This window comes from Tetrahymena thermophila (assembly GCF_000189635.1).
Source record: "Tetrahymena thermophila SB210 genomic scaffold scf_8254716, whole genome shotgun sequence".
Lineage (NCBI taxonomy): Eukaryota > Ciliophora > Oligohymenophorea > Hymenostomatida > Tetrahymenidae > Tetrahymena > Tetrahymena thermophila.
The window spans coordinates 658,634-684,520 of NW_002476481.1; the positions used below are offsets into that span (position 1 = coordinate 658,634).

A 25,887-nucleotide genomic window follows, 5' to 3' on the forward strand; every position below is an offset into this window, starting at 1 on the left:
GTAAATCAAGTGAATAAAAACTTAAATTAATTAATTAATAAATTAGAGGAAGAATCTTATTTACTCAAAGAAAAAAAATTTTTTTTCTTTTTACTGCCCACTTCTTAATATTTCAAACAATGACTATCTCACTTTTTATTCTCTAAGAATCTTGTTAAAGACTCTAACTATCAATTAAAAAAGCAGTATTTTTTAAAACAGTATAATTTGAAGAGAAATCATTCTAAATTAAATAATTTAGGGTTAAAGTAGTTAGATAATTAATAATAAGAATTAGATTAGAACATGTTATAGACAGACAATAAAAACAAATTTATAAATTTTATCTATATATAAACATAAATTGTATAAAGTCTATTTTTTATTTTCATGCATGAATCTGATCCAATTTGATTTGATGAAAACTGTGTCGATTATTTATAGTATTTAAATTATTTTTGAACCCAACCTTCATATCAAATAATTTTAATATATTTTTATTTTTTTTCCTTTATGTTTTAATCTTTCAATCAATAACTAACTTCTATTAAATATCATAAGAATACCATTAATTTTGAATTAAATGTTTAAGTTTATTGGATAAATATTTGGTTGTTTCTTATGTATTTTATAATATATTTTATAAATACAATAAATAAACACGAGATGAGTTACATTGTTGTAGTTTTAAGTGAGGAAAATCATTAAAGATATTCTTTTATTTCAAGATTTATAAACAAAAATCTTACATATTACTGCATTTATTTGATGTTAGAAAGTTATTTATAAAAATATTACAAATAATGAATATTGATCGGATGCAAAGAAACTGTAATAAGATTCAAAATTTAGTGTAATTACTATTATTTATTGCAAAAGTGATTATTTTTTCGAAATACTTATTGTTATTTAGAGAAAGCCCACAATAATTTATTAATAAATAAATTTAATATCAGCAGCAAGTCCCCAAATTCTGTTTCTATAGCATTTGAATTCCTAAATTGTAAATTTTTTTCAAGATTACAAAAAATTTTACAAATTATGTGGTAAAAAAAAACGAGCTGTCATTCGAAAAGAGATTTTTATTTTTTTATTTGATAAAATTTGAAGATTTCTGATCATTTTTTAATAAATAGTATTTAAATTTTATCAGTCTTCTAGACTCCCTAACTATTAAAATGGAGTAATCTCTGTGCAGTATTAAAGAAATATGCTAGGACTAAAAGAAATTTAAAATTATAATTTAACAGACTGTCTTATTACAAAATTATTCTAGCGTAAGATTTAAAAGCAATGCAGAATAATCATAAAATCTGCTCGGTAATAGTTGAACTAGTTGAAGGGGTTAGAAGAAGAACGTGAAGACTAACTTTTATATCTATCTATTGCAATTACTTATTTATTAACTTGAAGAAAATATTATTAAAATAAAAGTGCAAATTAGTTTTTTCTTACTTGATATGTGCTCATTAGTATTTTGAATAAATTCAAGGATAAATATTGCTCTATATTCTTTTTTGCTAAAATCAAAGCTGATATTACTTCAAAATTACAATTTTCACTGTAAAATTATTTAAATTTACAGTTTTTACAGTGAATATTTTATAAATTTACTGAAATATTTGCAAATTTACGTGTATAAGCTGATATTTAGTGACGAGTAAGTAAAAATTGAAAGGATAAATTTAATTTATGTATGCTTATTGGAGAATAAATACTTTAAAAGCAAATCAGTTTTTGTTTACACCTAAAGAAAATTTTAAAATTTCATATTTGCTTTTTTATGCTTGTAAGAGACGTTAATATGCGCTAATCCAGTGAATATAAATATAGCTAGGGATATACTAAGATTATTTAAGTGGAAAAGAACAAATAAAATTTTTGTAAAGATGAAATTTAATTGAAACCATTAAATGATAATAACATTATTATCCTTTTGGGTGAGTAAATTATTATTAATTGATATGTGTAAGTATCTCTCTTGAAAGTTGAAAAATTTGCAAACATTTGTGGAAAAAAAACTTCTTTTAACGAAAGATTTAGATGATTTTAATTGATAAATGAATGATATTTATCAGCAAAAAATATTTTATCATTTGAATACAAAATTGATAAAATTAGATTATTGTTATGCAAAAAAACTTAATTTTAGTAGCATTTATTTAAATATTAATACTCTTTGAGTTGAAAAAATTACAATTAGAAAGTTGAAATTTCTTACTCTTGAAATGATAAATTGAGTAGAAAAACAAATAATAAACAGAAGATGTAATATATTTTTGTGAAAAATATCCAAGAGATAATTGATGAGGATCGATCTAATTAGATCTATGATTTTTTTCATAAAGATAATTAAATATTATTAATGTAATTAGAAATGTAGTTTTACATTAATTTTGGAGGATATAGTGTAGTTAGTTAGTTATTTATTTAATTAATTAATAAGTAAATTAATTTTGTTATTCAGAAACTAACCTTTTTAAATAAATAATCTTTGGGGTAAGATTAGCCCCTATTCAGAAATATAAAAATTTAATATAAAATTTGGTGCAATTTTATTATTATTCTGTTTCATGATGCAAGGTGAGATTACGGACAGTTTATTAGAATTGAATAATGCAAGCAACCAATAATCTTGTCAAAAGTATCTAAATAGCATCATTTATATTCAGGTTACTCAAAAAATTTGGTTTCAATAGTTAATGAAAGATTTGGATTTATTTTTTATAGCAGATAACCCAAAGTGGTTCTATTTTATATTAAAAATATACACCAATAATTAAGTAAGCAATATTTTATATTAATTAGACATAAATTTCTTCCCAAGCAAATTACACATGTATATTATATGCATTTATTCATGCATATATAACTTTCTTTTATTGTTATTCATACATGCAAAGAGGTAAGTAAGTTTTTTGCAAAAATTAGATAGAGGTAATGGTTTAGCAAAAAAGGTATAATAATTCAATTAAAAATAGGAGAAGTATAATAAATTATTCAAATTAAATTCATTTGACAATAAATATATAGATAATTAGCATCTTCCAAGCAAACATACACACATAATCAAAATCAAAAAAATAAATCAATAAATAAATAATCGCTTAAAAGAAAAAAAGCAAGAGATAGGGTTTGATTTAACAATATAATAATAAATACAACAAAAGAAAGAGTAAAACAAAAAACAAAAAGAAATACATTCATTTGATAAAGACAGTAAGGGTTAATAAAGTTCATAAAATAATATCGAACCACACTTTATAATAGAATTCTTTTTGGGTTTGAAGCAAGAATAGATTTAAAATATTGTAAATAACCTTCGATTATTTGATATTTAGAGCAAATAGATTGATTCCGCACTCATCGAGTAATATGTTTGGCATTTAATCCAATATAAAATTCATGCATTAGCCTTATCAACATAATTAGTATGATAGCTAAGCCCAGTTTAATAATCAAGCCTTACCCAATTCAAACGAGTACATGCATTAGTTTAATATGACTCAGTAGCATCCTCCAAAAGCTCCTATTTATGCAAACTCATTCAATTAGTAGCAATAAATTTCTTCCTATTAAGATGAGGAGCCTGAAAATGCTATAGAATAAGAAAGAGATAATTAATTTTAAGACTAGTGCTAACCTATGAAACCATTTTCTTAAAATTGTTTTGATTTTGCATCAAGTAGGTACACTATTCAGTAGCAGCCATCTTCCAGTAACTTGGTAAATGGTAGCGCTAGTACTTTGAATCTGGTATCGTAGCAGTAACCTCAATCACTAAAGGAGCTGGAAGAGAGTAAATGCCATTCCAGTGATTTAGCTAAATTTTGTAGTAAAAAATAATAGATAATTGAAGGAGAATATATTTGTGGTAAATAATTTAAGGCCTAATAGGATATGTTATTTTAATAAGCATAAAATAATGTGATTCTACCTTTAGAAAAGTAAGAGGAGTCCTCATAAAACTAATTAGAAGACTCTGAAGAGCACAAAGGAGAGAAGAAGATATCTCCTCTCAGATAATTTAAGAAAGCCATTTCCAAAGATAAAAAAAGTGTTGTTGCATTCAGCTAGTGTTCAATTAAACAAAACTCTTCTAACCAACTTTCCCACCATTCTTCTTAATCTCACTCAACTTCTTCCTCTGTCTCCAGAGATTCCTTTTCTTCATAATCTTCTTCTTCTTCTCTCTAAAATTAACAAGAATACGAGCAACATGAAAGCCAGCAATCCAACACTGCTTTCAATTATAGTCTAGTTCCTCTCTCTAAAAACGTTCAAAACAAGGTCAGTATATCAGGTTTTGGTGATTGCCATGTAGAGCTGAATGTTGAGAGAGATTTCACTGCTGATAATCGCTTTGTTGCATTCAAATATTGGCGTCCCTGCTAAAATTATGCTATTGATTAAAACTCATTAATTTCACGTTTTTATGTTGAACCTAACTTCAATACGCGTACATCTGACTTCTCATCATGCATTTAGATTTATAAAAACTACCCTGATTAAAATATAAGAAGATGGGGATAGGTACTTGATATGTATTAAAAGTGGACCTCTATCCTCTATAACGAAGCAGACTATTTCTATAAGAAGTTGAATGCTAATCCTTAACTGAAATAATATTTCGAAGAAAAAATGGAAATATTTATGAACGAGGCTCTTAAAAGAGTTAATTAATACCTGTTAGATGAATAAGGAAGCAGCAAAAAGTAGCTTTTTTGCTATTCTTTGAGAAAGTTAAACGAAGAGTACAAGGATATTGGAAGTATTTAATATGGTTATAGCAAAGGCTTAATCGATATCTTAGGTCCTGATCCTAGCGAAACCAGGTTATACTTGCAACGTTATGGATTGAACTACTTCTTCGACTAGAAAACTCGTATTGAAAGATACATTCATGATTTCTAATACATACAACAAGGTGGATAAATTTATGATACTGTCAATGTAATTACACTCGATAAGATTTAAATAGAATTAAAAGTCTCCAACTAATACATTTATTATGATTTCTTCTAAGATCCCCTAGCAAAGGAGGTATTCGGAGATTTCTCAGAATGTGCTCGTCTTGTTAGAAAATTTGCAGGCTGCAAAATGGAAATTTTCGAAATAGATCCTTTGCAATAGTAAAAACTCCAAGTAGAGCGTCATATATATAAACCGATTTATGAAAAGGAAAAATACTTGACATTTGATGACTAACTGCTTTCTCTCTACTATAAAAATGAAGTTAAAAAGATAACTCAAGCAAAAAATAATAAAAAACAATCAAAATCAAGTATGCAAGATAATTAAATCATAGAAATTAATTAGAATCCTCAATAAGTCGACACAAACTTTGAAGAATTCGGTTACAATCCCTTTGAAAATTATATGTCCTTTGAAAAGAAGGAAGAAGACAATTAAGCTTTTTTACTCAGTGATGAGCATTAAGAATATTGAAAAGTTATAAATAAAATAATCAAGCGTTATAATAATAATACTGACAAGATATTCCAAATAAAAATTCTTTTAAATATTCTATTTTTATCAAAATTTATAAAAACCTACTTAAAATGTTTCAAAATGAATGACTCTTAACTGTTACTCTACTCTCAATTAACAATTAACAATATATAAATACTTCTTTAGACAAAAAAGAGAGCATTTTATTTCCAATCATCAAATATGCACATACATAATATCATACAAGCTCATACATACATAGAATTCAATCATATATATACATACTCATTCAAAAAATATTCAAAAAATTTAATAACTATAAAAATAAATGCTCTTTGAATAATAAAAATAAAGAATGGTTGGTTAATTACTAGCTTAAAACCACTTAATTTATTTACTCAGCTAATTAATCATAATCTTATCACAAAAGTTCTTTATATTAAATAAATTTCCATAATAATAATATAATTAATATCAATTATCTCCTCTTTTTCTTTATGCTTTGTTGGCTTTTAATTCTGTTAATTAATATATTTAACTATATTTTATCAATTACTATACATAAAATTAATTATCTTAATTTGTTCATAAATGTTACAAATGCAAACATGAAATAAGGGATATTTATTTTGTATATTAAATTTTTGTATTTTAGTGCTTCAGATGTAATCTAATTTAGTAATTATTTAATCACAGAATATTGACAAAAAATACTTTTTAAAAAATATCAAATTAATTCACATAACTTTTGTCATCATCTTCCTATTATTTTTCATCAGTTAAAATAATTCCAAGATTAATTAATTTTTTGTAATTTTCTATTGATCTAAATCTTTTTTGAGTAAGTTACTTAAGTATGTATGAGTTAATGTAATCATTTCTATAAATAGACTTAAACTTTAAAATTTATAACCAAAATTTGAAATTTCATGAAAAATATGCTTAAAAAAAATAAGTACACTAGTTTCATTTTAAACTATTTTTAGTTTTTAATGGGTTTAATGATTCAATAAAAGTTAATTTTACTCCTCTCGAATAAGAAAAATATACTGGCTAAAAATTTAAACCAAGTTAATTAAATTTACTAGCCCAATATTCTTAGATTTTTTGAAATTTTAACTAAATCATTCCTTTGATGTGAAAGAATTATTTATCCTCTAAAGTTTTGTAATCAGTCTTTTGGTATTATATTAATAATTGAAATAATACTTCTTGTTTTATTTATTTACATCTAAAATCTTATTTTAATATTCATAAATTAGTTCAAAACAATTCAGCTAAATTATTTGAATATCAAAAAACTTTATCCTCAACCTAATTAAAAAGTTAGCATTAAAATCTGAGTAATTTAAATAAGTTTTTTTAAATACAATCAAACGTATTCTTTTAATAATTTTTTACAATTATATGAAAAACTCTTAAATTAATAATCCTACTAAATTTTACAAAATATAATTCAATAAGCATATTGGCTTCACCTATTTTATTTATTTAAAAAAAAATATTAAAAAATATTGATTGCTGTTAGTTTAATCTTATTATTTACCTTAGATTATTAATTTAATAATTTTATATAAGATTAACAATAAAATTATTTGAGATCTTAATAACTCAATTTTTTATATATTTCAAAACAGGTTTTAAGTAAGCTAACAAAATATTTTTGAAGCAAATATTTTATAAGCTTTTGTAAATAGTTTATAATAATAAATTTTGATAAAACAGTTTCATTTTTCTTTAAAAAAATTTTATGATGAAATAAATTCTTATTAAGCTTTTATAATGTTTTAAGGGAAAAAAAAAAGCGAATAAATTGGAATAAAAATTTTTATTTTTAATAATAAAATCAGTAATTTTAAATTTATCATTTAATAATAAATTAAATTTAATATTTTGTTGTAAATAAATTTAATTTAAAACAATATTTTTAATTAATTCCTAGAAAGAAAAAAAATTTTATTTTATTTAAAAAAAAAATGAATAAAATAATTGATTTATTTTCATTATTCAATAGAATTTTTAATATTATTTACATTCAATAAAATATGTTTATAAAATAAATAATTTTCTTTTACTATTATTATGATGTTTATGTATAAAAAATAGAATAGATTCGGATAACATTTTTTAATTAATTCTCTATTCACATTATAAAGATAGAAATTGTATTTAATTGAAAAATTATTAAATAAATTGATTTATTTTTAGAATTTATTCAATTTAATTTTTAATATTATTTACTTACATTCAATAAAGTAATACAATAAATTAGTATTTTTACCAATACTTATAAAATTATTTTAAGATTAAAGATTTAAATCTTATAGTTTTAATTGTAAGATTTTAAGTTTGTGCTTACTTTCAAATTAAAAATTAGTATTGAATTTACTTTTTTGATATTGATAAATTGGTTCCAGAAATGTTCTTGTTGGGATGTAATTTAATTTATATGTCATTCTTACACTCTAGATTAATGTAAAATCTTTGGTAAAATGACATCAAAATAGGACGATCATTATTTTTTGTTTCTTTAATAATTCTAAAAATCTTAATTAAATATATTTACAACTATAATTTGTGGTATAAATCCTTTAAAATTGCCAGTGATAATTACTTTATAAATCAAAATAATAATAGTTAATTTTTAGTAAAAAGAAATAAGCTTATAAATTTATAGACAGTAATGGGTTGCAGTGGCTCAGTTCCTAAAGACACAGATATTGTTGTAGAACCAGGCGAGAGTTGTGAAGTTCTAACAAGAGTATTTTATTTAGATTTCTTCTCTAGAAATTTCATATCTTTTAAACAATTAAAAAACAGTTTGATGAATCAAAGCAAAAATAAGTTATTATAAGCAATCTATTAGATGCTTAGGTTATTAAAGATGATCATAACACAATTATTGTGAGGAAGCTTGAGTAATTTGCAATTTAATTTCAAAATAAAATATCCGTTACAATATAAAAAACAAATTAAATAATTATTATTAAAAGTTGCTAAATGCTGACACCATTAGGGGATGTTAATTTTGAAGAGAAGCTATTGATAATTGAGCCTTAAGAGTAAAAAAAAAATTATAAAATATATCTACTAAAGACAAAAATATAATTTATATTATTTAGACAAAACTCTATAGACATCAAAGAATTCTTTTCTACCCTTAGCCAGATTCCCTTAAAAAATTTATTTGGCATTAAAATTCATTTGGGTGCTCAATAGTAAAAAATAATTTATGTGAATTTGTATCAACAATTTAAACAAAAATAGTGTGAAATCCTCAACTGATAATGATTTACAAGAAATAACTAAGTTTATCAAAGCAATATCACAGACTTCAGATTAGCTTAGATTCGTTTCATTCAAAATACCAGGGTAATACATTTAAAGTTATTTATCTACTTAATACTAAGTAGAATAATCTTTTTAATTAATTAATTAATATAAAAGATGGAATCAGTTGTCAAATAAAGGATTAGGAAGATTTTTAGTTGGATTGAAAAGTTTGTTGTAGAAAAATAAAAGAGTCAAATTCTTTGAATTAGATTTTGAGAAGTAAAAATTGTTTTATTTCTTTAGTGAAAATTGAAGTTAAATTTATATAATAGTGCAGACAAAGTTGAGGACATCATCGTTGAGAATATAGCGAATTGTATTCACCAATTAGCTGACAATAACAAATGCATTTTGCATTTCTCGCTTAACCTAAACTAGTGAATAATTTTTCTAATAATTTAAAATGATAAATTATTTGTTATATGATCAATTTTTGGATGAAAAATAATAATTAATAATAGCTGGATTAAATGTACCAATGAAGCAGTTTAGTATCTAGTCAATAGCATAATAAAATTGGGAGGAGCAAACACTTCTTTAAAATACTTTTACTTAAATTTAAGCAGGTAAAATTTAAGATTAAATTTAAATTTTTAAATAAATTTTATAATTTAGTTGGGGACTCTGTACAAAAAAGGGATTAACAGAAATAGGATAGTCGCTTTACCATATTGCTGATAGTAATTAGCACTTGAAATATTTTGGGTTGGAAATGGAAGAGTAAATAAAATTTTATTAAAGCAAATATAATAAAATATTAACAAATAAATATAGTTGGTGGTAGTGCAAATAACCTGAATCATAAGCTTTAGTCTAAGGGTTCTTAAAATTATCGTAAAGCAACTCTCAGATAAAGCAAATTCTACTCAACTTTTCAAAGTAAAAAATATAAAATTTATTGAAATCCTAAAATAAAATCTAAAGCATATTTTATTTTAAATAAAAGTTGGGGTTTAGGCAGTCAAGAGCCATTTTAAAAACTAGAAGAGAATTTAAAAAAGATTTTGCCAAAAGTAGAAAAATAAATTTTCTTTTGAAGATAAAATAAATTGTATTTATTAATAAAAAGCAGTAGAAATGCTGCAATTTACTTAAAGTGGAAATAATTAAATTAGAATTTTAAACTTAAATATATTTTCATTATTTGCTTATTTACTTGTTTTTTATGAACTTTAAATTTTACTTGAAAAAAAAATAATTACTCTGAAATACTTCTAAATGAATTTATTATAATTTTAACTTAATTAAATTCATTTATTTCTTATTAAAATAAATTTTATTGAGTTAATAAAAAGCAAACAAATTAATACATTATTTATATTTTCAATATCACTTTATTATTATTAATATTAATAAATAATTAAATTAACATATATTCTTAGATACTAAATTTTAGAATTTAAAATTAATGATTTAAAAATTTATTTTTGGTATTTAATATACATATTTCAATCAAAGTTTTTCAATTAATTCTATTATTTTGCATAGAAATAAAATTTATTGAAAAAGAAATCTTAATTAAATAAATTAAAATTATAAATCAATATAAACTTATCTGCTGGTTTTTATCAATTTGAAACTTACTTAATCATTCATATATTTCTTACAAGTGTTTAAGCATTTCTAAATAGAATTATAACTATTTTAATTTATTTATAAATAAAATAAATTTTATAGAATAAATAAATGTCATAAAGTTTTTAAATTTTCAAAATTTATTTATTTAAGTTAATACTAACTAGTAGATTAACATTTATGAATTGTTTTATTTCTTTAGATTCTAATTTTTAGAATCTATGATTAATAAATTTAAAATTTATTCTTGGTATTTAAGATAAAATTAATAAATAAATTTTGATTAATTAATTCTTTAGAATATTTTAATAAAAAGCAGTAGAAATATTAAAATTTACTTTAAATATATAAAATAATGAAATAAATTAGAATTAAACATAAATATAAATTATTTGTTTATTTTTTAAATTTAGAATGCAATGAATAATTTTATATTTAAATAATTACCTCAAAAAATTTATTATAATTTCAACTTAAATTAATCAAGAACTAAAATAAATTTTATATATTAATAAATAAAAGAAAAATTAATATATATTTTATATTTTAATATCTATTTATTAAAATTTATACGAAAGAACATAGGTCCTCCAATAAGTTTCCTGACTTGAAAATGTATAAATGATATTTATATAGTTTTCAAACAAATTTTGTCAATTTATTAAATTTTAAATTTATATTTTAATCTTTCTAAATAAACTTTTTAATATGTCTAATAAAACTAATACTTACAAAATATGCTTATGCAATATATAAAATTCTTTAATAAATTTAAATTTTTTACTATTAATGTAGTATTTTAGTATTTTTATATAGGCTTTTTATTGCTTATAAATAAGTATTAATTTTGATATTAATAGGCTTAATTGAAATTAGTCTAATAATTATTGGTTGGCTTTCATAAATTTATAATTTTGAATTTTAACATGTTAAATTTAGTGTTAAATTAAACCTCTGATGATAATAACTTTGTATAAGATATGATTTTAATTTGCTTGATTTTGTGAGCCAAATTATAATGATTATAAAATTGTCAAAAGTTTTGAGAATTCTAAAAAAAGCAGAAAAATTATAATTATTTGAGAGTAGAATCATTTATTAATTTATAAGTGATTTGTCTAATTGTTAACTTTTTATTTAGTCACTTAATGAAATAAATAAATTTATCATAATAGTTAATTAATAAGTTAATGAAGAGAAATATGATAATCATATTAGATAAATAAACACACGACACACATTTCATTCATATAACATAGATAAACAAAAAACAAACTAATTAAAATAATAAATAATTAATTAATATTTAGTTTTATAGATGCTTTTTATCTCTATTTTTCTTATGTATCTTCTGAATATAAAGCATAGATAGATAGAGTGGTTTTTCTAAGTTTTTCTAGGAATTCTTTGCTTCAAATGAATTTAAGAATAGTAGGAGGAAAATAATAAAGTTTTAATTAGATAAATTGTGAAATTCACAAAAACAAAAAAATAAGAAGGTGAAAAATCGATCTATTAATAAATAAATAGATAGACTAACTATTTGATTGAGGAAGTAAACAAATTAATAATAAATAAATTAATAAATAATTTAGTTTATATACAAATAATCATTAATTGAATAGATAAGACAGAAATGAATCATAGAAATTCTAATTACAAGCTAAACAGATACAATAACAATAACAACAATAGTAATTCTTATCCAGCCTTCCGTTAGGACAATTAAAACCGTGGTGGCGGAGATAGAGGAAATTACAACTAAGGAGGATCAAACAATAATAACAGTTCTAATAGCAATAACAATCCTAATAACTACTACAATCATTAGAATCCAAGTGGTGGCAATAGCTATCAAAGCGGAAGTGGAAACCATGGCAATTATGGAGGTGAAACTTACTAAAATTCTGATAGACGTGGCGGAGATAACAGAAGAGGAGGTGGATATGGCAATAAAGACAGATATGCTTCTTCAGGTGATAACTACCACGGTAGTCATGGAGGTAGTGGCACTAATAACCACCATGGAAACGGCGGCTATTAAAACAATAATAACAGCAGTTACAATTAAGGTGGATACAGTGGAAATAATCACAGTAGCGGAGGCAGCAGAGGTGGATATCATCATAACGATAATAGAAGATAACACAACAACAACAACAATAATAATAGCAACAATAACAGCAACTTAAATAACTAGCGTGGAAGCGGTGGAAGTGGTAAAATGAGAGGAGATAGAAACTACGATAGAAGAAGATAAGACAGAAACAATAACAGATCTTCAAATCACTACTCTGGCGGTAATCAAGGAGGTTCTCATCATGGAGGAAATCACAGAAATAACGCAGGAGGTCACCACGGCGGACATGGTCATCACAACAATAGTGGACATAACAACCATCATCACCAATCTTCTTCTAATAATTAAGTTCAGAACTTCTACAATAATAATAAGGGATTCAATTAGTAGGAAAGAAAGAATTTAGAAACCTTCCATATCAGAGTCTTCCATAATTGGGTAAAGAGTGTTCTTATTCAGAAATATGGTGAGATATAGAGATCTATTGTCAAAGCAGAGAATGCCAAATTACCTGAAAATTATTTATACATTTTGGACTTGGCTTGTGGTAAGGGTGGTGACCACAAAAAGTGGTTAATGCATAGTCATGCTTGCTTTTACATTGGTGTTGATATTGCCATGGAAGCATTAAACTAAGCATACTAGAGAGCAATAATCACTTTAAACGAAATTAAATAAAACAGTCGCTATCATTCCAACATTAAATTCGGGTTCTTCTAAAAAGATTGTTCTTGTTCAAGCGAAGATTTTTGGAAGCACATTAACGCTCCTCCAAATAATGCACTCACTGCTGCTGAGAACGAAGCTTAAGGATCTGAATTGAAAGAAGATGGTAATGAGAAGAACGAAAATAAGCCAAATAATGAAGATTAAATGGATCTTGAAGGAGGAAATAAAAAAGAAAATGAAGAAACTAATTAAGATGAAGGCTAATCACCTAAAAAGGAAGAAAATAATGAAAAAGAATAAAATAAAGATAAAGAATAGTATGGTAAATATATGTTCGATGTTGTTTCCTGTTAAATGGCTATGCATTACATGCATGAAAGTGAAGAAAAAGTAAGAAATTTCTTAGATAATTGCACAAAAAGATTAAACGATTAAGGCTTCTTGCTTTTAACTTTCACAGACGGTAATGCTGTCTTAGATATTATGAAGAGCAAAGGTCAACCTACTCCTGAAGGTGGTACTATTTATTCAAGCAAACACTTCAGTATGAAATTTGATAATCCTGTTGAATAAATTGATCTCCAATAAAATCCTTATGGTAACAAATACGGATTCTACTTACAAGAGTCAGTTGGTTCTTAAGTCGAAGGAGTTATCAAATACGTTCCTGAATATCTAGTAAATGTTGACTTGTTCATTGAAACTGCAAAAGAATACTCCTTAGAAGTAAAGGAAAATAACCTTCTAACTGACTTCTACGAAAATAACAAGACTCCATTTGCTGACCTCTTAAAGTAAATGAAGGTAACTTACTCTCAAGAAGAAGAATAGAAAGATCCTTTCTCCTGGGAAGTTTCTCACTGCTACCGTGCCGTAGTATTTTAGAAGGTCTTAGCTCAACCCAACAGATATTAGTTTGATAGATCCACTCGTGACAAATACTTACTCAAATATCCTGTCCAACTTAATTACTCTCCTAAGAAGAAAGAAGATTGAAGAATATTCTATCCAAACACTAACATTTTTTATAAGGGCGAAAGAATTTTTCTTTGTAATCAATTAATTAACTATCTTTTGCCCTGAAAAACTATTATTAAATTTAATTCATCATATTGCTGAAAACAAAAAACTTGATAGATCATCATTGTATTTAGATTGACACAACTAAGCTTCTTAAGAAATACATCCAAAATCCAACATTCATTCATTAATACAAACAAATATATAAATAAATACACGCTCTCCATAAACAAAAGAAATATTCAAACAGCAAAATCAATAATCAATCAATCAAAACAAACAAACAAAAATGGTACACTAATTTATTTATTTAATTTATCATCATATCTCATATTTATTTATTTTTCTCCTAATCCCCCATCAATTTTTTCAATTTATTTATAACTTAATTTCAAAAAAGGGATTAATGCTAGTTTGTTTGCTTACTTCTTTCAATTCGATAAATAATTTTTAATTGTAAATGAATTTGCAAACAATCAGCCAATAAATAAATAAATAAATAAGTTAACAAATATGTCTATCTTAATATGAATTCACATATTTTTCTTAATTTTAATAAATTTTTAATTAATAATATATTCATTCATTCATTACACTACAGTTTAGTGAATAAATAACTAACTCATTAAAAATAAAAGACAAAAAATTCAAAGAAGATTTAAACAAACACACACTCAAAATCAACTTCATAAGAGCGAAAGAGAAGAAGATATTACTTAAACTACTACTGTGTGTATCATCTATCACTCTACTTGTACCTATCATTTCAAAAAGAATTATAAACAATTTGAAATATTTAAGAGCAGTGACAAAATAAAGAAGAAAGTAAGAGAAATCAAAGTAAGTTAGAAAGAATGTTTCAATCAAAGCAAGTTAGTTAAAAAGTAGAGAAGAATACGTAATATTTATCTATCTATCACCATCTTTTGTAAATAATCAATACATTAAATAAATTCATAAATAAATAAATATTGAAATAAAAAGCATGTTTGAATAAGCCTATCAAAAATCAACCAAATAACCATTCATTCATCAATAGAACTACAAACTTTGATTGGTTGTTAAGATAAAGAATACATAAATGCATATAAAACTTAATACATACATACATAACTAAGTAATTAAGTAACTAACTAACTATAACTAAATACATAAGTAAATAAATAAGCAAAAAGAATAGTCGTGTATCAATTCATCTTAGATATATTTGTGATGGTGTCAATCAATAAACCAATGAATCAATAATCATACAACAATTTTTTTAATATAAAAATAAGATTTTAATCATTCAATATTTAAATTTTCAATTTAATAGATTTAATTAATCCTTTTTCATTTCATCAATTTTCAATTTAAAAAAAAAAATAAATAAAATTTTAATTTTCATATCAGAATAAATCAAAGCAAAATCAATAAATTCCAACATATTTTATATGTAAAAGTAAAAATCACTACAAACTAACTCTTTTTTTTATATCTTTTTACATGTTCATTTTATATTTTTATAATAAAATTAAGAGAAATTGTATTTGTGAATATTTATATAATCATTTACTCAAATTTATTTTAAGAGTGATGATGGTAAATCTTTTAGTGAAATTAATTAACTCTCTCTTTATCTGAATTACATGTAAACTAGAAAATCAGTTTTGTAAAGTTTTATTTTGTTAGTTTTTTTTGTTTGTTTTGTTAGGTGGGCAACAAAAAAACAAATAATCGTTATAATATGATAATATAAAAAGTATTTATTTATGACGAATATTATACAAGATAATTATTATAAATTTTAATATTAATTATGAAGTTAATAATATGATTAATTAATTTATTTTGAAAAATTATGCTTTAAATATTTATTTATCTATATCAATTAGAGTATAAATTGGTATCTATTATTTTATCAATCTATCTATCTGTCTATTCATTCTATCATATCCATAATTTGTTATTTGTATGAAACTAAAGGACCGATAAATAAATCTTCTTCTAATATTTCATAAACTTCTTTGACTAGCTTTTTTAAGGGTTGTCTAAGTTCTATTTTATTTTCTTGAAGCAGTTTTTGTATTGTCTTTGTTATGCTTTTATGGAATATATTTTATTTTCTTTTGGAAACTTCGTTACATATGTCTTTTTTTTTATTATTTAATAAGTATTAAACATCATTTCAAAGATAAATAAATTACTTGCCAAATTGTCTATTATAATAGGTTTTGACTTTGGGTTAGCAAAAAGAGATCCATTATTCAAAGGTTCAAATAAATATTAAGAATCAACATTTTCCATTATTGTTTATAATACCTCTTCTGCTTTTCTTTTAATTTGCATATTTTAAGATCCACAAGAACTAAATACACTGTTCATAACATTTTAAATGTTTATTTGTATTGAATCCTATTTTTAAATAAAATTATTTAGCAATTTGATTTTAAACAAAACTTAATTTGAATGCTGTGTGTATTTGATTTTTTTATATTGATTTAAGATATAAATTAATAAATAAGATATTTATTTATTTATTATTGCAATTACTTGTAAAATAGGTATTAGCTATTAAAATACTTCTAAGCTTTTCACTTAAACTTTGATGTTCTAATCATTATTAAGTTTAGCAATACAATCCAAAAATTTAACATAACTTTTATGAGTACTTAACTCTTTAGGATATTCAGTTGCTATTTTTTCTAAATCATTTATGCTGTTTAGTCTAACATTCCAGTCTATTAATTAGAAAATAGTTTGTGAATAATTATTTTTATTATAAAAATTGATTAATTACCACTGTTTTCGACATTTGAGAAATAAGTGGGTAAATTTTCAAATACATCAGGAGAACGCTAAATTCTACTTATTGAGGTAGATTTTGTTGGTTTAGGTGCAATTAAATGAGGTGGCTACTGTTAAGAATAAGTCTTTGTTATGCGGATGTTTTCTGGTGAAATATTCATTTCTTATGTATTGTTGTTGTATGTTTCAATAAAATCGATGTTATTGTTGGAGCTTTGGCTTTATTATGAATACATTGTGCCTGTGTTCATATTATTTCTTGCTGTTTTTTATAAAATAGATCTACTGTTTTTTCCATAAATACTGCTTGTTGAGCGGCCTGTGGCACCTAAAGTAGAGTCAAGTCCTCCTCTTGAAAAAGAATCTATTGCACTGATAATTTTATTCACAGTGTTTTCATCTTTGGAGCGCATTAAAATTTATTGTATCTTCTTTTTTTCTATGCAGTTCATGCTGAGATTTTGTAGTGCTACTTTTGCACAGTTTCTAACTTCAAGAGACCCATCAACTACAAAATTACCTATATTTTCTACAATCTTATCAAAATCTTTTAATTACTATAACTTTTCCTGGTGAACTAAGATAAGTGTGTCAAAACACTATAGAACATATTGCTTGGATTATGAAGATTTCATATTCAGTTAAAAGCAATTTGATAGTATTTTTTAAGGAGTGCAATTTGTACATAAGGAAATCAAAGCTTTTTTTACTTCTTCAAGGATAAAAACATTTGCATCCATGCCTTTTTTCATCAGTTTAGCAAATGTACCATCAATTTGTATTTCAACGTGCTTTTTTAATTTATATGCCATTTCTGATATAGTCATCATAGCATTTTTCGCTAAGCTTGATCTCAAATTATCGATCAACAAGTTTATCTAATTTAGTATTAAAATTTTACAAAAATCTATAATATACTCATTTCAAATTTACCTCTTTGAGTATGTTGGAAAAATTCACAGATCTAGCCAGTAATTCGTGATGGTACTTAATTAATCTCCTTATTGTATCAAGAGCATTAAATTATCTTTCCCAATCTCCGTTTTTCAACTCATTTAGAACAGTGTTAATTGCATTTTCAGGATTACGAAGAGGTTCAAGATCTTCCTCGCATGTGTAGTTATTACCTTCTCCTGTATTTATGCTAGATTTCATTGTCTTTTTGAGATTTGGGGATCCTGTATTAATATTGCTTGAGGTAGATTCTAACATCTATTTTATTTAAATTATTATTATTAATTCAAGAAGTTAATATTGATTCATTTTTGATGTATTTTTATTTAAAAAATTTATTTAATAAATTACTCACATTGTACGATTTATTTCTGTCAGAGTTGGCAGTTGAATTAGTCCTTTTATCCATTTAATTCTGTTGTTCAAGAGCAACTTCAAAAGTACTTTTTTAACTCTTTTGTGCACTACTGAATTTTGCTGGAGGAGGTCTCTTCTCAAATGGATTTCCTAAATAGTCTAAGCAGTCTTTTTCAAAGTTATTTGTCTGTTTCTTAATAGAATCTGGTTAATTGGGTGTTTGTTAAATACTGCTACCAACTGATGTGCTCTCTTCCATTGCTGAGTAACTTTATTGGTTGCTACCGCTGCTATATCTACCTCCTTTTGTGTCTAGTAAATTGTATGTATTTATTTTAAAATCATTTTCACTACTATTTTTCGTTGCTTAAGTTTGCTTTCTAGGAATATCAGGAGACTTTTTTTTAATTGATTAGTAAATTTAAGTTTATACTTTGTATTCTAATTTATATGATAGCTTATTATAATTTTTACCAAGACAAACAAATCTGAAGTAAATTTTATATTCAAGTTAAATTATTAAATTAAAATTTAAGTAATTTATAAAAAATACAATCATTAAATAAGTTTTAATAAGCTTATTTAATGTAAAATTATTTTAAAATATAAAAATTTCTATAAAATAATTCCTATTTAAAACTTTCAAATAAAAATGCTTATTGATTCTTGGATTAATTTAAACAAACCACAATAAAATTAGTTTTTAACTTGATTAAAATAGACAAAAAGATAAAATATTTTTTTAAAAAATCAAATTTAATTATAACAAATTACTATGAACTATCTATTAATTGATCTGTTGAGGCTACTTGGATTAGCTGAAGATGGAAGATATTTGTTTTCTTCAGATTTCTCATTTTTCTTTATGTTTGCAAAACTAAAATGCATATTAGATTCAGGATCGAGATACGAATAACTTGAATAGTCAATTCCTCTATTTAAATTTCCACTCTTATCAAGTCTATTATGAACTAATTAAATAACATAAAAATAATAAAATTAAACTTAAGGAATTTCTTAAATAGTATTTACTCTAAGAGCTCTACACTTGAGGCCTAATAGCTCTTTGTATTTTAATCTCTTGCTCTTTTGTCAAATTTTATTGGAGGAATTGTGTAAATAAATTTTAATCATTTATAGTGGAACTCAACGAGATGAAACAATCTAAGCACTTTGATTTTATTTTATCTTTAGGATCGTCAATAAGCGGATTTAACTCTTTCACAACCCTTTACCAATCAAAGCTGCATTTTTTAGATTTTTTAATATTTCTTTTTGGCAGTCTACTATTATATTAAAGATTTTCATCTGAGTTGATTTGCTCTTTGTCATCAATTCCATTCTCGTTTTCTTAGCTGCCATTATTATGAAAATCTTTGATTAAAATCTCTAATAAAGTTAAACTGTCCTCTTTAAATTAAACACTTTTTGATTTTATATTTTTGACTATCTCATAAATCCATTCATTTTCATCAAATTTCTAAGTTTTTATTGAAATTTATTTTAATCTTCATTAAATTTGTTTAAGTAAGTAAATAAAATTAATTGCAAAAAACTACCTCAAAGTGCTTTATAATTATTTTTTATGCCAATTATCTGATTGCTATTTTACTATCTCCCAACTTTTCAATGATGGAAGAGCTAATAATTTTAAATATTTTATCTTCTTAGCATTTCTTAAGTCCAATTATAGCAAATATTATATTCATAGAAGTAACTTAAACTTTAAAGTTGCTATCACTTGTTAAATCTAACACTAAATCTAAAAAGTCTTCTAATTACTCTTCAATTCCAGATAAATCATCAGCATCTTAGATATTTTTTTCCAATTCTTCAACAGCTTAAGCTTTTGCCTTTATTAAAAATTTACAATAAACTTTTAATCTTTATTTTTAATCAATAAATAAACTTTTAATCTTTATTTTAAATCAATAAGCTATTTCTCTTTTTTGTTGAAAAATAGATATTAAAACTAAGTTAAAATAATATCAAATTATTAATTAAATAAGCACATATCATTGAAAGCCCTATAAAAATCTTTACTATAATTTGTAAAAATATCCTAGCAAAATATTAAAATATTTATTTTTTTTTGGAGTTTAATCTAATCAGGTTTTTCATGATTATAGTAAAGAAAATTAATAGAACTTGTAGCAACTGACTTATTTAATAATTTGTTTGAATTATCTGCATTAATTGAATTTTAAATAAAATAAAAAACATCATACTCTCCAATCCTTTTAACTTTTGAGATCTTAGTAGTGTTTGTCATTTAGTATTCCAAAATGATATGTTAGTACGTTTTCTGATTATAGAATGAATCCCTCAGATTTAACTTAAAATCCATTTGGTTTAATTTGAAGTTCGTTTTGCTAACTCAATTTATGCAGAGAGCCTATATTGTTATGTGAATTAACTTTGTATCTATTGTTTTATTCTTCTATTTCTTCTTGTTCCTTTAGTGGCTTCTTTTATTAGATCTCATTATTTTTTTAAGTCTAGCTCAGGAGGTCAGAAAATATTTAATCATTGCTATGAGTACCATTTTTTTATGCAGAATTTTATTGATTATTTTAAATATTTTAAGTATTATTCATTGTTGTATTTAAAATTTGCAATTATTATTGTTAGCTTTACTATTCATTTTCTTTTTTGTGTTTTGTTAATATAATGCTTGAATTTTCTATTTCCTCTGGAAGCAGACCTAATATTAAATGCTTTTCTGCTATTTACTTTATTATTTTCATTTATGAAATATCTAATTTGGTGACAGCTAATCGCATTTCATCTCTCTTGCTAAGCGAAACTAATGCCTTAATTGATTATTAAAATTTTAAATTTGATTAATTTTTAAATGTGTGGAAGATATTTGTTTGTTTATTTTGAGTAAACTAAATTTAATTTGATTTGAAGAATTAAGCATTCAATGAATCATTTGTCTTTCAGTTAATAAAATTTGCTTTATTTCCATTGAATTATATGTTTACCCATTTAATATTTCACTTAATTCTATCATAATTATGCTAATCTGCAAAAAAATTATGTACTTTTAGCTTTCAAATTTCATTGATGCTAATTTAAAGCTAAGTCTAAATTCTATTTTAAAACAAAGATTTTTTAAATTGAATATTAATTTATGTATCTATTATCTATTTGTTAATTCAAGTGGCTGTTTTGTTATTTTTAACTTAATATTTCTTTGATTGTGCTCTGTTTGTAATTTAATTCAAATTATCAAAGTAAATATATTTTACTATTTTGCAATTTACAATGAATGCATAATTACTGTATAAATATTTTAGTAGTAATTAAATATGTCATCAAACTGAAACAAATATGCTTAATTCTCCAAACTTTCTCTTTATTTTTTAATAATTCTTTAAACGTGAAATGCTTACATGATCGGCTGCTTTCTAAACATTTGTGTGGGATGCATTTTGCCATACTTGCAGGAGTTCTGCTATTACTTTGAAAATTTCCTTTGAATTCCAGTCAATTGCTCTCGCTTCAGTAATTATTATTCCTTAAAAAGAGTTGATGCTTTTTTGCTTTATAGTTTACTAATTAATTTTAAAACAAGATTTTTTACTTCATTTTAGCTAATAAAAATGTAATTTTATTTTCTATTTAATTTTTTACATTATTGGAGCTGAATCCTGAACTCAAAAATGCCCTTAAAACACTATTTAAATCATTAAACTTTTTAACCCAACTAAGTAAAAACATATGGGAATACTTTCTGGTTTAAGCATCTGAATCACCTAAATTAATAACAATTTATTTTATATCTTCTTCAAATGATGCTTTTTCACGAGGTTCTGCTATAGATAAAAAATCTGTGTATATTTGTGTTGGTTTTAAGGCAGTTTCACTTACTTTGAGATTCGATCTCAATATTTCCAACACTGAATTTTTGTATTCTTTTAATTAATTGATGGGAAACTATGATAATTGCTAGAGTAAATCGTTTATTCTATGATAATTATGCTCGTCTACATCATCAAACTCTTCTAATAATTATTGTAATTCTCCTTCTTCAGCCATGCACTTAATATTTGTACGCTACTTTATTTTTGAATGCTAATTTTAATTATTATTTAATGATTTGGAGACTGATTCTCCTCTTTTTACTGATTTTTGTAAACTTCTATCTAATTTTTTTGTTCACTTACTTAATAAATGAAATATAACTATCTTCTTACCTAAAATATAATGCAAAAGCAATTCAATATTCATCAAGTAATAATTTTTAAGAAGAAAATTAAGACTTTATTGTTATAAATAGATTATCATCTTGCAAATTAATTCACTTTCTACTACTCCATTCACTGAAACATGAATGAATTAATACAAAGTATTTAATCCTATTTCTTTATATCATTATTATGAAACATTTATTTTTAAATCTCTCTAAATCATGCTAGAAAAAGGCAAAAACTAAGTAAATCGTAACTTACTTAGGATTCTAATCCAACTATCAAACTTAATACATATCTTATTTATTTTATAAAAAAATAATACCCTAATTTTATATCTTTCTAATTCCTATCTAAAAAATGAATCTATTTACTTGCAAATCCAATTAAGCTATATTTGGGTATTTTATAGAGAAAATTAAATATAATTAATTGAATCGTAAAAATAAACTATCAATCTATCTAGCTATATCAGACATATAAATTAGATCTTTCTCTGAATACTAAAATTATCAAATCTATTTTATTTAATTTATAGCATATAAATAAATTTTATTCAAAAATTATTTAAATTGCTTCTATTTATTTCTATTTTAAACTTACAAAAAAATAAAAAATTAAATAAATTCATACAAAATAATACTTTTTTTTAAAAAAGCCACAAAAAAATATTTTAAAATTGTAAAATTATTTAATCCAAAAATAATTACCTTTCAAAAGCTATTTGAAAAACACAAAACAAAATAACCATTGATTCCTATTAAAATTATTGCATATAAATTAAATCATAGAATTATCTAAACTATAAAAATGTGATTATTCGATAATTTATTCATTTATATAATAGAAATTACTAAAAAAAGAAGAAAATTAATAAATAAATAATGATATTTCTACAAATTAAAATTTATCTAATCTCTTTAAAATAAATTCTAAAATAAACCAAAATTTAATTTGATTAAAATCAATCATATAAAAGGATCTTTAAAACTATTTTAAACAAGAATAAATAAATTTTATTTCAATAAAAAAATTATGCTTTAAATTAAAACATTAATCAAATAATAATCTGTCATTCATTATTGATTCTTTGTATCAAACCGCAGTAGCTGTATTTCTAAGCAAAACTTCAATATTATTATGAAAATTTAATCAGATTTAAGCAAATTTTTTTTAAAATAAAAAATAAATTTAGTTTTTAGAAAAACTATTGAAACAATAAATTATGGATAATTTCATAAATGATCCATCTACAATATAATAAAGATATATTTTTGAAATTTAGTAATAATAAAAACTCGTGTAACTTAAACTGATGAGTAATTGATACTATTTTTTATTATATTTATTAATTATAAACTATAATAATAATGGTTGAAGAAGATAGCAAAGATTAAAATGTTTTTATTTATAAGCTTTTCTTCATGAATAATTAAAACCCAATGGATTATGTTAAAAATCAGAATTTTATAATTTTATATAAAAAAAGCAAAATAATTATAAAAAATTTATAAGTACATCAAGCCAAAATGAAAATAAAAATGCAAGCTATATAGACAATTAAGATTTAATTTTATTTACAAAAATATATATTTTGTATGTTAGTTAATGTAATTTTACTTTATTTTATATTTTGGTGTATTTATTTTATTATTTAGGTTTCTTTCTTTAAATTTAATTTTTCAGTTAAACTTTTTTTTTTTTTAATTTTCTTTTTTTTTTCTTATTTTTTCTTAATTTTTTAATGTGTTAATTTTATTTGGAGATATTTAAGATATTAATTGAGTTTTTATATGAAAAGGATTAGAAAGCTAGAGTTAGAAGTTATAATTGAAAAGAGAGAAATATGACGAGGTGTTGAGGTTTACTGTTGAATTGCATGTTTAAAATAATTTTGAAAATGTGCATTTGCATTTATTTGTATGAGGGAAAAAAATTTTATTTTGAAATCGCAGTGCCATTTGCTATTTTATCTGTGAAAAAACCTTTTAAATGTGTTTCAAGGATTAAAAACTGTTATTGGTGAGTTTAACGAAATAGTCTAGTTAAAAGCGAGGGTCTTTTGAAAAGAATCGCAAGAGATTTGAGAGATTAGACTTATATTCGTTAACCCAATCGAGTATTTAAAAACTATTTTTATAATTAGTTATTTCACATGTTAATAGCTAAACCACCGAAATAGTTAAACTAATGCCTAGCATTTTACAGCAGAAACAAAGTCCTTTAAAGTCAAATATCGTCTTAAATAGCACTTCCTATAGCAATTAGAGTATCTAACAATCTAAATTAGGTTTAGATTTATCAATAATTAATCAATTAAGTTTCTTAAGCATCTCTAAAAAGCAAAAACTATCCATAGAATAAATTTTAACAAGTAATAAGCCCTTTTAAAAAATGTGAAAAAAACGATTTATTTTGATAAAATGATTTAAAAATAATCAATCAGCCCTTTTCTTTTTGACAAATTTTGAAATAAATTTTAAGTTGTAGAGTTTTAAATGATTTTGACTAAACCCAACTTGCTAGAAGTTGACGAAGGAGTCCTAACTGATATCAGTCTTTCTTTGCAGAAATATGACACTCAAAAGGTTAGAGGAGCTAATCTCTCTTTTCTAAAAACTTAAAAGGCTCATATAGATTAAAAATTCTATTAGGCGAAAGAGGAGACGTTTAAAGGATGAAATAATAATAATTATGATTAAACTATTATGAATTAATAGCAATACCGCTTCTAAAAACTTATCCCTTGATAAAAAACTGAGAATAGCATGTAGCAAAGCTAGCCATTCACTAAGGAGTAGAGGATATCTTTGTAACAAATAAATGCTCATCTATTGTTTTTCAAAGAATCGCTTCTACTTCCTTTGCTTATTATTATTTCAGAGATTTCAGCTCCTCTAATTTCCTTCACTCATTTATTCACTAAAAATAATTTAATTAATCTAATAATTTGATTTCAATTATAATTTTTAATTAACTTTTCTGTTAAGATTAATTGATTAGAATAAATAATTTGTTTATTGTTTATCTTCATTTTTCACAAAATTTATTTATTTTCCATTCATTTTTATAAATTTAATTAAAATTTTTCTAAAAAAATACAAATTCTATTCTCTTTCAAAGCTAACAATCAATATTTCTTATCTTTATTCCTATAAATATTTTAAAAGGTACTTTACAAGAAATTTAAAAATCTTTAAAAAATACTCTAAATATTTTCTAATTAAAATAATCAATATCTATTATTTCTTAACAAAAATTGATAATTCTAATATATTTATTATATTAAAAAATTATTATAAAGTAAAATAATCTTTAATTATTCTGAAAAAGAAGTGTTTTTACTATTTAAAGGTTTATTATTATTATTATTTTGTTTATTGAATTGTAATATTTTTGTTAACATCTGTTTAATTGAAGAAATATATAACCAAAAATGAATAATTAATCTTTATTATTTTGTAAATATGATAAATACTAGATAGA

The 25,887-nt window shown here is 23.1% G+C and overlaps 7 protein-coding genes across 7 annotated transcripts; 6 read left to right on the forward strand and 1 right to left on the reverse strand. All coding sequences in view use genetic code 6, as the record gives it.

Annotated features, from left to right (window-relative positions):
- Positions 1 to 3,384: 3,384 nt before the first annotated feature.
- Positions 3,385 to 5,427, forward strand: TTHERM_00102810 (hypothetical protein; the record flags this gene model as incomplete). The annotated part of the gene is made up of 1 exon (XM_001012231.3): positions 3,385 to 5,427. The coding sequence occupies one exon, from the start codon at positions 3,385 to 3,387 to the stop codon at positions 5,425 to 5,427; it is 2,043 nt and encodes a 680-aa protein (XP_001012231.2).
- A 2,686-nt stretch (positions 5,428 to 8,113) lies between these two features.
- TTHERM_00102820 (hypothetical protein) lies at positions 8,114 to 9,800 on the forward strand (the record flags this gene model as incomplete). The annotated part of the gene is made up of 11 exons (XM_001012232.3): positions 8,114 to 8,191; positions 8,251 to 8,348; positions 8,424 to 8,492; positions 8,553 to 8,648; positions 8,698 to 8,802; positions 8,878 to 8,982; positions 9,036 to 9,140; positions 9,225 to 9,329; positions 9,379 to 9,483; positions 9,538 to 9,642; positions 9,710 to 9,800. 11 exons carry the CDS (start codon positions 8,114 to 8,116, stop codon positions 9,798 to 9,800), a joined length of 1,062 nt encoding a protein of 353 aa, XP_001012232.2.
- Positions 9,801 to 11,974: 2,174 nt separating this feature from the next.
- On the forward strand, positions 11,975 to 14,083 carry TTHERM_00102830 (mRNA capping enzyme, large subunit family protein; the record flags this gene model as incomplete). Its single annotated transcript, XM_001012233.3, has 1 exon — positions 11,975 to 14,083. One exon carries the CDS (start codon positions 11,975 to 11,977, stop codon positions 14,081 to 14,083), a length of 2,109 nt encoding a protein of 702 aa, XP_001012233.1.
- A 313-nt stretch (positions 14,084 to 14,396) lies between these two features.
- On the forward strand, positions 14,397 to 14,898 carry TTHERM_000102839 (transmembrane protein, putative; the record flags this gene model as incomplete). Its single annotated transcript, XM_012796624.1, has 2 exons — positions 14,397 to 14,399; positions 14,746 to 14,898. 2 exons carry the CDS (start codon positions 14,397 to 14,399, stop codon positions 14,896 to 14,898), a joined length of 156 nt encoding a protein of 51 aa, XP_012652078.1.
- Positions 14,899 to 16,028: 1,130 nt separating this feature from the next.
- Positions 16,029 to 22,249, reverse strand: TTHERM_00102840 (CLASP amine-terminal protein; the record flags this gene model as incomplete). Its single annotated transcript, XM_001012234.2, has 12 exons — positions 16,029 to 16,237; positions 16,294 to 16,501; positions 16,640 to 16,827; positions 16,887 to 17,772; positions 17,828 to 18,106; positions 18,204 to 18,602; positions 18,980 to 19,176; positions 19,238 to 19,685; positions 19,765 to 20,058; positions 20,434 to 21,018; positions 21,604 to 21,765; positions 21,845 to 22,249. The coding sequence occupies 12 exons, from the start codon at positions 22,247 to 22,249 to the stop codon at positions 16,029 to 16,031; spliced, it is 4,260 nt and encodes a 1,419-aa protein (XP_001012234.2).
- A 1,522-nt stretch (positions 22,250 to 23,771) lies between these two features.
- On the forward strand, positions 23,772 to 24,251 carry TTHERM_000102849 (transmembrane protein, putative; the record flags this gene model as incomplete). The annotated part of the gene is made up of 1 exon (XM_012796625.1): positions 23,772 to 24,251. One exon carries the CDS (start codon positions 23,772 to 23,774, stop codon positions 24,249 to 24,251), a length of 480 nt encoding a protein of 159 aa, XP_012652079.1.
- Positions 24,252 to 24,899: 648 nt separating this feature from the next.
- TTHERM_00102850 (hypothetical protein) lies at positions 24,900 to 25,082 on the forward strand (the record flags this gene model as incomplete). Its single annotated transcript, XM_001012235.2, has 1 exon — positions 24,900 to 25,082. The coding sequence occupies one exon, from the start codon at positions 24,900 to 24,902 to the stop codon at positions 25,080 to 25,082; it is 183 nt and encodes a 60-aa protein (XP_001012235.2).
- Between the last annotated feature and the right edge of the window lie 805 nt (positions 25,083 to 25,887).